The sequence below is a fragment of the Rhinolophus hipposideros genome, assembly GCF_964194185.1.
Source record: "Rhinolophus hipposideros genome assembly, chromosome: 18".
NCBI classification, from domain to species: Eukaryota; Metazoa; Chordata; class Mammalia; order Chiroptera; family Rhinolophidae; genus Rhinolophus; species Rhinolophus hipposideros.
This window is the reverse complement of record NC_138064.1, coordinates 22,277,980-22,291,776: the sequence shown is the minus strand read 5'-3', so window position 1 is coordinate 22,291,776 and position 13,797 is coordinate 22,277,980. Positions and strand designations below refer to the sequence as shown.

General features: G+C 35.4%; 1 protein-coding gene across 3 annotated transcripts in view; it reads left to right on the top strand.

The window, feature by feature from the left end:
* The window catches only part of BZW2 (basic leucine zipper and W2 domains 2), a 57,598-nt gene that overhangs the window by 18,335 nt on the left and 25,466 nt on the right, over positions 1-13,797 (top strand). For all 3 annotated transcript variants that reach the window (XM_081079171.1, XM_081079170.1, XM_081079172.1), the window contains exons 2-4: positions 1,938-2,002; positions 9,824-10,000; positions 13,045-13,148. In XM_081079171.1, coding sequence (XP_080935297.1) covers positions 1,945-2,002; positions 9,824-10,000; positions 13,045-13,148 — 339 coding nt within the window. In that variant the 5' untranslated portion in view covers positions 1,938-1,944. The remainder of the gene's footprint in view (positions 1-1,937; positions 2,003-9,823; positions 10,001-13,044; positions 13,149-13,797) is intronic.

The window sequence follows — 13,797 nt, the reverse complement described above, 5'->3', positions numbered from 1 at the left end:
GAAATTTATTGCACTTATAACTATTTCAATAGGTAGCTGCTGCCCCATACGAGTATACTTACAACAATCAGTCCTTTACCCCTGTTTTAGGGCTGTACTGCATTGTTTCACCTATCTCGCTGTATTGTAAATGTTGGGAATTGTATCTCCATAGTCTGTGTTTTTGAGGGCGTGGAATCTAGCTTAGTCACCTTTATATCTCAAAGCATTGATGTATTAGTTCACTTTATAAGACTGGTAAAAATTCTCTCTACTTAAATCACACAAGAAATTACTTTTTGGCTTCGTCACTATTTTTAATTAGTTTCATTTTAAAATTATATTAAAGTTTTCAATGATAAACAAATTGCTTTCTATATGAAGATAGAAGTTTCTCTTGTGAGATGGGAAGAAAGTTTTGGTAATATATTGAATAATTTTCTGTGTTCTTAAGGAGGATTTGTTTTTTAAACTTTGAGACATAATAAGTAATTTACTTGAATACTGCAAATATTCTTGTTTGTTTAAATGTGTATGTACTGGAGAAAATCTAGACATTTTCAAGTCACCATTTTTTAAAAATTTGAAAGGTTAAATAATTTGCTTGACATTATCTTAATTGTTTGGTCATAATTTAGGCATTCTTGACCTATTTTTAGATTGTAATATTTATGCCAGCAAACTTATTCTCAGTTTGTTAAGTGTCTTACAGAACAGGTTTTTCACTTTTATCAAAGATAATTTATTATATTTTTAATTGTACATAAAATCCAATACGAGAATATATAATACCTAAATTGCTACTCTCTGAGGTAAACAGGCATCTTTCTGAAATTTTGCTTGCATGGAAAAGCAGATGTTATATATACCCCCTTTTAACCAAAATATTGTTTTATACTCTCACTCAACTTGCTTTTTTCCATTAAGGACATGCCTCGATCATCTTTCCGTATCAGTGCCACGGCTTACTTGATAGTTATTTATTAAATGCTTACTCTTTACTCGGTATTGTTTCAGGTGCTAAAGACAGAGTATTGAGTAAAACCTATAAAGTCCCCACCACGTGTCATTTACACTCTCATGGGGGGAATAGACCGTAAGCAAATAGAAGAATAAAATGGCAGGGACTGCTAAGCTCTCTGAAGAGAAATAAAGGTAGGTAAGGAGAGAGGGAGAGACAGAGAACAGAAACAAAGGGGCACATTATTTGGGATGGTCAGGGAAGGCCTGTTTAAAAAGGAGGCATTTGAGTGGGTGCAGAGAGTAAGCCAGGTGAGTGGATGGAGAAATCCTTCCCAGAAGAGAGGCGATCTTCTCTGGCACATTGGGAAGAAATGGCACAGTGAGTGATGGGAAGCTAGGTAGATGCAGAAAACATCATCAGACAGGAAGGCAGAGCAAATACGTAGAACACTGAGGTCTAATTCAGTGTTTTGTGAAGCTTCATAATGTCGCATTTGGTGGCTTATTATAACTTATTTCCCCAGACTCATGTTTATGGGTGGTTAACTTTGCTTTTTTTCTTTTATTCATCCGACTATGCTGCAACTAAATCCTTATGTGTACACACGCGCACACACACACACACACACAAACACACACAGGTATATGTGCATACTTGTGTGGTTATAACTGTAGTTTAAATAACTGATAAAGCAATTGCTGGACCATAGGTTATGCACATGTGAATATTTATAGACATTTGCCAAATACTTCTCAAAAGTATTGCATGGAGTTTATCCAAAGTTTATGTCTGTGGTTTTGTTTTCCCTATGTCTTTTGTCAACATTAGATATCATTAAACTTTATAAAAATTTTGCTAGTTCAATTGTTAAGATTATATCTCATTTTTTAAAGTATATCCAATATGGGTGAGGTTGAACATATGCTTATTAGCCATATGCTTTTATTTGAACTGCTTATTTGAAATGCATAATCTTTATTTTCTTTGTTTTCAGAAATTTTATGAATAAGCATCAGAAGCCAGTGCTAACAGGCCAGCGGTTCAAAACTCGGAAAAGGGGTAGGTTGTGTTGCATGTTTGTGTGTGTGTGTATGGGCGGGGGGCGGTGCTTAAAGTTGTAATCAAAATATAAAATTGGGGGAGAATTAGAATTATCCTTGTTTTCACCTAACCTCACTCTTTCTACTCATTTGACTCTGGATGTAGAACCAGACATTCTGCGATCAAGCCTCCAAACTACCAGTTACTTAGGTGTTTGATTTTAGACAAGTCTTTTAACTTGTCTCAGCTTTGTGTCTATCTACAAAACACGGATAATCATCTGCTCAGGTTGCCTTTCTCTCATGTGAGGCTGTGAGTGCAGTTGATAAACCTCCCAGTTTTTGACATCAGTATTTGTATTCAGTATTTGCTTTCTTTGTTGTTTTTAAGAGAGTGTTGAGAACAAGGATGGTTAAACTAAGAGAAAAGTAAATTAGGGACAGAGTTGATACCTTTTCAGATTTTAGGAAGTCAAATTAAATTTACTGCCCTAATAGCTTTAAAACTTAAGATATCCTTAGTGTCTTTATTATGGGAAGTGTAGTGATCTCATAGACTCAGTTTGAGGATCACCAGTAAGATTTCTATTAATGTGCGTGACTTCTTTTTTATGTTGCATTCATCTTACCAACATTTCTTTGTAAAAATTATTTTCAAAATGTTTATATTTAATCAATTTTGCATAACTATATAGAGACCCCCTTGGATTTAAGCGTAGTTGAGCCAAGACTTGATAGGGAAACGTTTTAAAATGGGAAACCTGATATGAAATTATTATGAGGGTTGATTATCTTTCTGAAGGCTTCATTGCTAATTATGAAGCACAATGCCATGTAATGGTCATCAAGTGCTAAATTGTTGAATTGATAACCCATATTATATGGCTTTGGCATTTTCAATTGAGGTGTGGAGGCAACACTTGCAGCTGATGTCTCCTTCCAGTGCTGTGTGTGGGCAAGTAGCAAGCCTAGACATATAGGAAGAAAAGAAGTCTCAGTATAGTTGATCATTTGGGTTACAAGAGTTCGCAGGAGTCACTAGATAGCAGCAAGGTTGAATTTGCCTATAAATGCTGCCTGCTGGAAAGTTTCATGTTTCTACTAAAAAAAATGAAAATTTAAAAATTTAAAAGTAGCAAAATGGTTATTTTGTGCAGTATTTCTATTTTGTACTCTCCTTTCTATTTTTTTTTAACCCCCCTGTTCATCCTTGTAAGTTGTCTTAAGTATAAGATAGCCTGAGCCACTGCCCTCTACTCAGTCTTCTTATAAACTGTGTCTGCAGTACATTTCTCCCATTGAAATCTGGAAACTGGTACCAAGACAAGGTGCGACAACCAACATGCATTCATTGTCTTAGTGTTTGAAGCAGTCTTGCGGGGGGTGGGTGGGGGGGGTGGGGGGGATGATTGTAAAAAAAAAAATCATCATCATAGTTGATTTCAAAAGGACTTCATCGGTAAGGAACAATCTAGTTCAGAAAACTAATTACAGTTTAGCAGTTGTTGGGCCTTGTAATGTGAGAATATTTAATAATAATGCCCAACTGTGAGGTGTGGAAAGGTTTGCCGTCACCTGCCCGCTAAGGGCATGTGCTAATCTCAGACCTGGGTCTCTACCTCAAACATCTTTATTAGTGTGACGCTGATTCACCGTAACCGAGCTCCAGCGCCAAGAGCGGGGCCCAAGGATGTGTTGCACAACAGCAGACATGATTCGACCAGTAAACTGGCCTTAGAGTCAGTCTTTATTTGATCCGGAAAGGTCTTCTCTAATAATTCTGAGCTGTTTTGCCTCTGATTCATTTGGTGGGCAAGATTATGCCTGTGCTTTATTGCTCCTGGAGCACTCAGAGAGACAGCTACCCAAAAACCTGCTCTATATATCATTTGTCAGTTGATCTGGATTTACATAACCCAGGTCTGGAGGAGATTGAAGCAGCACTTGAACCATTTTGTGCCAGACTGCTGACTGGGGAAAAACTGAAAAAAATGGAATCAACCTCATTTTCTACTCTTCATAATCATGGAAGGCCTCCTGATGATTTATTATGCTTGAGCTTTTCTTTTGCTGTTATGATGGGGCTGACTTCAGATAAATGTTTGGCAGTTTTATAAAGCTGAGGAAAAAAATGTGAGGCTGAGGCTATTTCAAGGTCATTCGGATAGGCTGTCTTCTGAAGATCTGTCTTCAGTTTGAAACTATTTCCTAGCAAAGCTAATGCTTTTACATGTGCAAGTTGGTACGAAATGTATTTCTTATTGCTTGACATCAAAATTCAACATTATGGTAGGACACATCATACAGAACTCCATTCCAACTGTCTTTACCTTTATGAAATATCCCGCATCTTATTTATATATTCTCCAAAGAAATTATGTTTTCTAGTGTGGCTTGTGGGAATCTAAAAGGATGAAAATCTGTCCCCTGAGCCATTGTTATACTTAACTAAATGAAATATTCAATAATTGAACTGACCTCCCTGTAAATTTTGTAGCGAAATTAGATTAAAATTAGTGAAAATAAGAGAAAAAAAGACTAAACTGAGGCATTCAGAGTAACCACATACTTAGATTTATCCTTGAGACTTTAGATCTGTGCTAGCAGTTTTAAATCAGTTAGATTTACAGTCAGTGGTATTAGCAACTAATCAAGTAAAGTTTTAGGTGTTTAAATATATGTGTATGTAAATATAATAGATATGTGTGTGTAGTTAGAAAACCCATGATAGTTCTTTTTCACTTACTATACCTCAGTGACCTTTAGAAAGGAATGTAGGTTATGTTACTTATCACTTAATTAACAGCTTGGGAAAGTGCTGTTTTAACCAGTTACCATAGTTCCCACAGAAAGCAATGCATTTAAATAACTTACAGGCATATTTGAGGGTCAAAAAAATACCCCCATTTCTCTGTGTCAGTATAAGGGCTATTAAAAGTAACTCTTCATTGCCACCCTTGTGATTCACCAACACAGTGGAAATATGAGACCCTAATTATATACTTCCCACTTCAAGGGAGGTTTGACCTGCCAAGTAGAAACTCAGAAGTAATGTCATATTTTCATTAAGATTTTGTCAGTATTTCTGCTAGACTGTCCCCAAATGAAATATGAAATTACTTATACTGTTGTTTCGCATGAAAAACAAAACAAACCAAAATCCTTTGAGTAAAATGTCATCTTATTTCCTCAAACTTCCATCAATGTTCTTGCCATTTTCCTATACAGGAATTTTGTATTCCTGTGAATGGACACTCATCAGGTGGGAGTTTTGTTTTTCAGCCTGCAAAATAATTATTAATCCCATCATGCCTCATACTTTTAAGATTCCCAAGCTATAAGTGATCATTTTAACTTATTGCATTATTGCTCACCGTTAAGCTGCCCATGGTATGCTGTCTTCCTCCTTTTGCTTTTCCTCTGCCTTGGCCAACCTTTTGGAAAAGTATAGCTGAGGACAAAGGCCTTTTTACAAACAAACTTTTTCAGTGTCTCTTAGATTTAAAACAAAGTCTGCTGCATGAATTCGTAGCATAGTCTGGGTTTTATAATACTTTATTTACCAACTTATATTTTCTAGTGCCTTGAATTTATAATTTTCAAATCACCAAAGTCTATTCTATCACTGGAGTCAACATCCAAGCATGTTGAGGTGCCATTGTGGGGGTGGCCTCAATTGATTTTGGAAGCTGGTGATAAGACTTAATAAATAGCTGTGGTCTTTACTTCTCCTGCTCTTGTATTAACAGGAAAAGGGAACTTTTTCTCCACTGGGGAAGGAGAACTACCCTTTGGCTAGACCCTGAGTAAGGGATACTGTTGTTTCCTTTCCTTGCCAGTGAGTTCCTCCTGCTCAGAGCCAGTTCCCACCCGCTCCTCCAGCTCATGATAGTCTAGTTCTTCAGAGTTCCCCATCGCTTCTTCCCCCTTTACACAACAAGACCCTAATTATATTTTTTCTGCTGTCAACATTTGCATGTTCTTGGCTGCATAATGTTTTGCTTATAGCATCACAGGGACTTTTCTCTCTTGTTCATGACAAATAGTGTTCAAGTTCATTTACATCTGTCTTTATGGTATCTTATGCTGCGTGACTCTGACTGGTACTGGGAATGCCATTCTCCTCTGTTTCTAATGCTGTGGTATTAACCCCCTACAACACATCCCTTCTATGAAACCACTGTAAGTTAGTCAGTCTGTACAAAACAGAAAGGTGTTGTCTGGTTTTTAAATGTAGTGTTTAATTGTATCAAAGTTATACATGCACATGGTTTAAATAGTCAAACAGTTCTGTATGACATGTTACGAGTCCGCTCTCCGGAGGAACTCTTTCTACTCTTTACTGATTCTTTTAACATTTACATTCATATAGCCAAATAACATTCTTATATGGCTATTTCTTGATTTTCTGTTGGAGGTATTATATATGCACTTCTTACTATGAAAGATGAGGATTCAGCTCTTTCACGGCCCCTACTCACCTGCAAACCTCCCCTCTGTCTGTCCTTTCATTATGTCGCAGCTTGAGCTAGACCATTGCCTAGGGTTCACATTATTGTGACTTTGTACATGCTATTCATAGCTGAACTGTTATTTGATTACGTTTCTATTTCTGAGCATCATTTTATCTTTGGATTTAATAAGTTTAATATATATGTGTGTATATATACATATACATATATATGTATAGATATGTACATACACACATATACATATAGATATATGTATAGATATATGTATATATCTATATACGTATAGATATATGTATAGATATATATATATATATATATATATATATATATATATAGTTATACTTTCTGAGCCTTAAAACTAGTCATGCCTAACCTTCTTTGTGATATAAATCTCTTAATACAAACACTAGGAATTCTAACCATATTATTTTGAAGGAATTCTTATATCATATTGAAAAACGCTCTCCTAGTCGATTTACTCTCAAGGCCAGCTGTATAGCTGTCAACTTAAATGCTTGAACTCTCCTTTCTCCACTATCCTGAAGAGTGGCCTGTCTCTTTGTATTTTTTCTTTTTTTTTTTTCTGGGATCTCATGACTTAACAAGATCATGAGATCATCTTATTCTCTCATTTTGGTGGACTGTCTGCTTCAATAGTTTTTTTTTTTAAAAAAAAGTGTATGAGAAACATAATTTTTTAGGCCTTGAATGTCTCAAAATATGTTCCTTCTGCTCTTATGCTTGATTTAATAGCTTGATTAATTAAAATTCTAGATTGGAGATAGTTTTCCCTTAGAATTGTGAAGAAATTTGTTCTGGTTGATGATATTTCTGTTGAGCAATTCAGTGTCCTTTTGTTTCTTGATACTTAATATGTGATTCGTTCTTTAGCTCCTGAGACTTCAGATAGTGGCTTTATTCCTGGCGTTCTGAGCTTTCGTGATAATTAATGAGTGCACCTTGTTGTAGTTCCACTTGTAATCCTTGTGCTGGGTGCCCAGACAGCCCTTTATTTGGAAGCCTGTGCTCTTCAATTCGGCAAGAATTAAAATTTTTAAGTAATTTCTTTTCCTTTTTTTTAACTCTCTTTTTCTTGTACTTGGACATTATTATAATTGGACATTTGATGGACCTGCCCTTTTCCTTATCTTTTTGTTCCTATGTGCTAGGTCAACTTTTGTATTGAGTTTTTAACTGTTTCTATTATATTTTTCATTTTGAAGAGCTCTTTGCTATTCATGAAATGTTCCTTTGTTTATAGAATTCTTGTCTTCTCTTTCTCTCCCTCTTCCTTTTTTATAGTTGTAATACCCACTTGTCTCTCTAAAGATATTTATGATAGGAAATGCTTTTGAAGTTTTTGGTTCATCCTTTGTCCCTCTCCCCACCCATCCAGACTCATTCTCTGTAAGAGAGAAAAAAAAAAAGGTGAAGGGCTTTGAATTTATTCTGAGATCCCTTCTCTTTAATCTAGTTGTTTTTTAATGCCTCATCTGACCTCCAGTTTGTCATCTTCACTTCTTTTCAACAGTACACAATCTTTAACTTGGTTCAAGATCTAGTTCCAAACTGACCTTCAACAAGAAGTCTCTCTCGAGTCTGCTAGGGATAGAAAGCGACATGATATCTGTATTTCTAAATCCTCTCAAGCCCTCTCAGGGGATCTACAGAATCAAAACTATTTTCAAAAGAATACTAAAATATTATTTGCCCCTTTCACACATTCTTTCATGAGTTTACAGTCAAGTTTTCCAGAGGCTAGAGGATGTGTGGTATCACAGCAGATTGTATGCAGCAAATAGAGGAATCCATCTGTCTGCTATGAAGCCAGGCATTAGAGAGATTTGCAAAACTATACAACAGTACCGCTCTTCTCACTAGTTTATTGCATTTAATAAACATTTTCTTTTAATTTTCAGTTTTCATTTCTATAAAGTATCTATTTATAGATATAATCTCTTTAGAACCCTCAGTACTTTTTAAGGGTGTCAAGGGTTGAGAACATCTGCTCTGAAGCTCATGATACATATTAAATATTTAAATACCCTAGAATAATTTATCTTGTAAAAAGAGATGTCCCTTCGAGAAATAACAAGTTGGTGAGGATGAGGAAGAAATGGAACCCTTGCTCACCGTTAGTGGGATTGTAAATTGGTGCAGCCACTAGGGAAAGCAGTATGGAGGTTCCGCAAAGAATTAAAAGTAGAACTACCATATGATCCAGCAATTCCACTTCTGGGTAATTTATCCAAAGAAAACAAAAACACTAATTCAGAAAGATGTATGCATCCCTATGTTTATTGCAGCATTATTTACTATAGCCAAGATATGGAAGCAACATAAGTGTCCATCGGTAGATAAATGGATAAAGATGTGTTACATATATACAATGGAATATTACTTGGCCATCAAAAAATGAAACCCTGCCATTTGTAACATCATGAATGGATTTTGAAGGCATTATGCTAAGTGATAAGTCAGACAGAGAAAGGCAAATATAATATGATTGCTCTTATATGTAGAATCTTAAAAAAAAAATCCCTCGTACATACAGAGAACAATTTGGTGGGTACCAGAGGCAGGCGTTGGGGGATGGGCAAAATGGGTGAAGGTGGTCAACAGGCAGACTTCTAGTTATAAAACAAATAAGGCATGAGGATGTAATGTGCAGCATGGCAACCATAGTCAATAATACTGAACTGTGTATTTGATAGTTACTGAGAGAGTAGAGCTTAAAAGTTCTCACCACAAGCAAAAAATTGTAACTATGTGTGGTAATGGATGTTAACTAGACATGATGTGGTGATTATTTTACAATATATACAAATATGGGCTCATTATGGTGTACACTTGAAACTAATATGTGATATATATATTAGTCAATATGTTATATATATATATGTCAATTATATCTCAATAAAAAATATGAAAGAGATGTCCCTTCTTATTTCCTCCCTCCCAATCTTAATTTTATTTTTTATATATTTTCCTTTATTTTTAGGTGATTCTCCCTGGATCATTTTTTTTTCCTCTGTTTTAGGTGAAACAAAATTGTAAGCTTTTAATGTTATACTCTATTTTTTTCTCAGATGATTAGGGTTGGTGGATTGCATTGGCTTATCCTATGAATGACACAAATTATCAATCATCAAATTTTTTTTTTATTAGAGACAGGAATAAATTATTTGTTTAAATAAAGGTTTAAACGAGAATTTTCAGAACATGGAAATCTAGTAGAAAAACTTAATTTTCCTTTTACTTTTAAATAATTACATTATCAAATATAGAACAGTGAACAAAGGAAATGGATGGTTGTATTTGGGAATATTCTGTATATAAGGGAATAATTTTATAATTTTTTGTTTTAGATGAAAAAGAGAAATTCGAACCCACAGTCTTCAGGGATACACTTGTCCAGGGGCTTAATGAAGCTGGTGATGACCTTGAAGCTGTAGCCAAGTTTCTGGACTCTACAGGCTCAAGATTAGATTATCGTCGCTATGCAGACACACTCTTTGATATCCTGGTGGCTGGCAGTATGCTTGGTACGCCGTGCATTATAGCGTCTTCTTGTCATATATGTACTTTTAATTCTATCAAAGTATTTCATTGCAAGATAGAATCTTTATACGTTTACATTTACGAGAGTCAATAAAAAATACAAATGGGAATGTCTACAACTTTTACCTAGATTTACAATTTGGAATGGTATTAGTGTAGTTGTGAAATGATTATTCAGAGAGGCATAGAATTGAGGATTTCTGTTAATATTACAACACACTTGGCCACTTTGCTTTAGCTAGAAGCCAACTTTCCCATGTGTCCCTAATCCTTCAGTATTTCCGGAGTATTTAACATCAGAGGAGTAATTTCTGCAGTAGAGTAGCACTTTGTGTATGTCATCTAGCTCCTTCTACTATGTTTAATTAACCCCCAAATGCCATGGCAACTTTTCTTTTGAACCTCACCCTTTATTTTGGTACTGTGAAATGTAACTGTGTCAACAAAGTTAAAAATAATTACCAGTGTTTTGTTAAATGCCATTTCACCCATAAATAATAAAAAAAAAAAATCTAAGAAATGCAGTTTTAATCTAGTTTTAAAAACATCTTCGTAATGGTGAGTATGTAGCCAAAAGAACGAAAGGTAGAAGTTTAGAAATTTTTTAAGATAGGTGAAAAGTAAAATATAAACACTATCTTAGAGAGTAGAGGCATCAGGAAAGAAGGCTTCGGACTACTATTTAAGTGACATGGTATGATAGACGATATCTATCAAATCTCCCTGAGAGAGAAATTCAGCCCTCCAAGGAAATATTTTAACTAGCACTTTTTCAAAAATCAGGTGTTCCTCTCTACCTACCCTTTTAGCAATGTTGGGTACTCTAAATTTTGTCAGTTTATTTGGATCTTTGTCAATAAGGTAAATGATAAATATTTTTATTTAAAAGTTTTAAGTTAATATAATTGAGCATTCTCTGATATGATTATTGGCTCTTTGTATCTCATTAATTATGATACACTTTTATTGATGCATTGGTAAGTTCCTTGCAGAAATAGTCTTCAGCAAATTTTAGTTCTTTGTCATTGCCAAAGTCACAAATGACCATTAGTCAATCATATGGACGCTTTTCAGTTCCTACTGCCTTCCTGGCAGCACGGCTGACCCTCCTGTCATTCTTGAAACGTTTTACTTTCTTCCCTTTAACGAGACCATTTAGACTTCCTCCATCATCTGGATGTCACTTCTTACGTGACTCCTGGGCTTCCATACTTACTCCCCTCCACATATGTATTAAATTATCTGTACGCTTTGCACTGATTATCTCAAGGCTTCATTTACCATCTGTATAAGGATAATCATCAAATTTATGTCTGCAGCCCAGATTTCACTCCTTCCCTCTACATCCATACATCCAAGAAGAGGGTAGAGGACAATGTTTGGTACAACTGAGCGCAGGTAGTGCAAAACCACGTGTCTACCTAGGCCAGACCTATGATGGAATGAATGAAGCCAGGCAGGCACTTTTGTTTTTTAAATGAACATTTTGTTTATTTATCATCTACGTAAGCATTTTCTTCACATACACAAAAAAATTTACCTTCTCTCGTTCTTGAAACTATGGTTACTTGGTCTTTCAATTGTACCCTTTGAAGGTCTTTCAACTGTACTTTTCTTTTACTTCTACTTTGGAAAAAAAAAACTGCAGGCTCACCAAAAGTTTTAGAAATGACAATTAATAATTAGTCCCGATATCAGGGGAAAATTTTTTTTTGATTGTAGCAACGTTAATGTGTAACAAATGTTTTGTAAAAGAATGTAATTTTTTAAACTTAAGAAAAAAGACTATAGTTTCAAAATCAGACTTCAGTTATGTAACTTCTATCAGCTAGGAGTCATTAGCGCAGAGGTTTTAGAATATTATCATCTTAATAAAACTTTGTTCCAGGTGGTTGAATTCATTACAAAAAGCTAATTAAATGTTATGCATAAATTAATTGAATGAAAACAGACTCCTGAAGGAGCTGACTTTTCTAAAAACTAATTTACTTATAAAACTAAATACTGGAGTCTGGAAAAAGTTGGCTATGTGTAAACCTTTCCATCCAAAGATCTGAAACCACAAGTTAAATCAAGGCAGTTATACACTTAAACAAATAAACAAATGAAAAATAAAGTGGCTATTACAGGTATATATGCTATATAAATATTTGTTGAGTACATGAAAGACATTAATCGAACTTGTCGTGCTCCAACTTTCTACCTTAACTAAAATGAAGTAAAATCAGAAAACAAAAATACCTACTGTTCTGATTCTGTTCTTCTAATCCACCAATTAAAACTTATAGAAAGGGCCGTTGAATGTGGAAAGCTGAGTCGTAGAAAAATGGCATTCTTTCCTTCTAGTCCATTCCATGATTCCATATAGGAATCATAGGGGGAAATATGAGAAAATAATCTACAGTCTTCCTAGCTAATGCAGCTGCTGAGTGACCAAATACAAAGGGCAAAGAGTCACAATGTATACAGTGCAACTGTGCATGGATAACCGAGTTAGTGGAGAAGGGAAGAGTGTTAATACCTCTCCAAGTAGAGACCGACAAAGTCTCCTGTGAGAGCTGGGTCTGGTTGATCCCAGTATTGTTGAGCCAGAGTCCAACAAAATGTTGTCCAGCCTGAAACGTGAACCATGTCCTGATGTGGGAAACATCAGGAACTGCACTGAGAATAACTGAATGAAGTTTACCAAATAACTGTGATCGTTTAGCTTCCGTGGTTAAGGATATACTTTGGAATGAATGAACAGACTGACACTGATGAGATCCAATGAAGGCAAGGATGTAGAACTCATACAGTACGGTGGGAGCATAAAATGGAAAAACCAGTTTGTATTATATTAGAAACAGAAGCAAATACATAACAACATATATACATCTACACAAGCACATCGTTGCATAAAATTTTATATTACCGTTAGCGTTTGCGTCTACTTTGATTGCTTTTCCTTGATGTGCAGGAACTGATCTGTTCTGCAAATGCTCCTCTCATTTCAGTATTGTCCTAACTGAAATGACCTTTCTCTTTTCAGCCCCTGGAGGGACACGCATAGATGATGGTGACAAGACCAAGATGACCAACCACTGTGTGTTTTCAGCAAATGAAGATCATGAAACCATCCGAAACTATGCTCAGGTAGAGCCTGTCATGGAGCGATTAGTGTTAGAAGGGAAACATTTGATCAGGACTTAGAGATACGTTAGGTTCAGAAATTTGACAGGCCACTTTTTCTGTAGGGATGTTCCATAGCTCTGAAACATCTGAAAAGATACTCAATTGCATCCATCATAAGACAATGGGCATTAAAACTTCATGAAGGTAGAATTTTTTTATTCTTGTTCTTGTTATTCTACTTCTCACCTTTAAGGAACGTGGGGAATTGGATACTGATGTCATTTCTGGTGGAAGTATAAATGGTTTTAACCTTGAAGGAGAGCAGTCAGGCACTCTCTTTCACAACTAAAACTACACATTCCCTTTGCCCCAGCAATTCCACTTCTAGGACTTCATCCTGCAGATATGGATGCAGTGTTAGTTATCATAGTGTTGCTGGTAATAATCTCAAGGGATAAAAACAATATAAAAGTCAGTCCAGTATTAAGTAAAATTTGGCCATTCATATTAATAGACTATCATGTAGCTATTAAAAAGAAAGAGGCAAGAAAATATATGTGATATAAAACCCACAAAGGATTCATATCCAGGTTAAATGAAGAACTCTAAGTTGATAAGGACAGGCAACCTATTAGGAAAAGACATAGGCATTTCAAAGAGGAGGAAACAA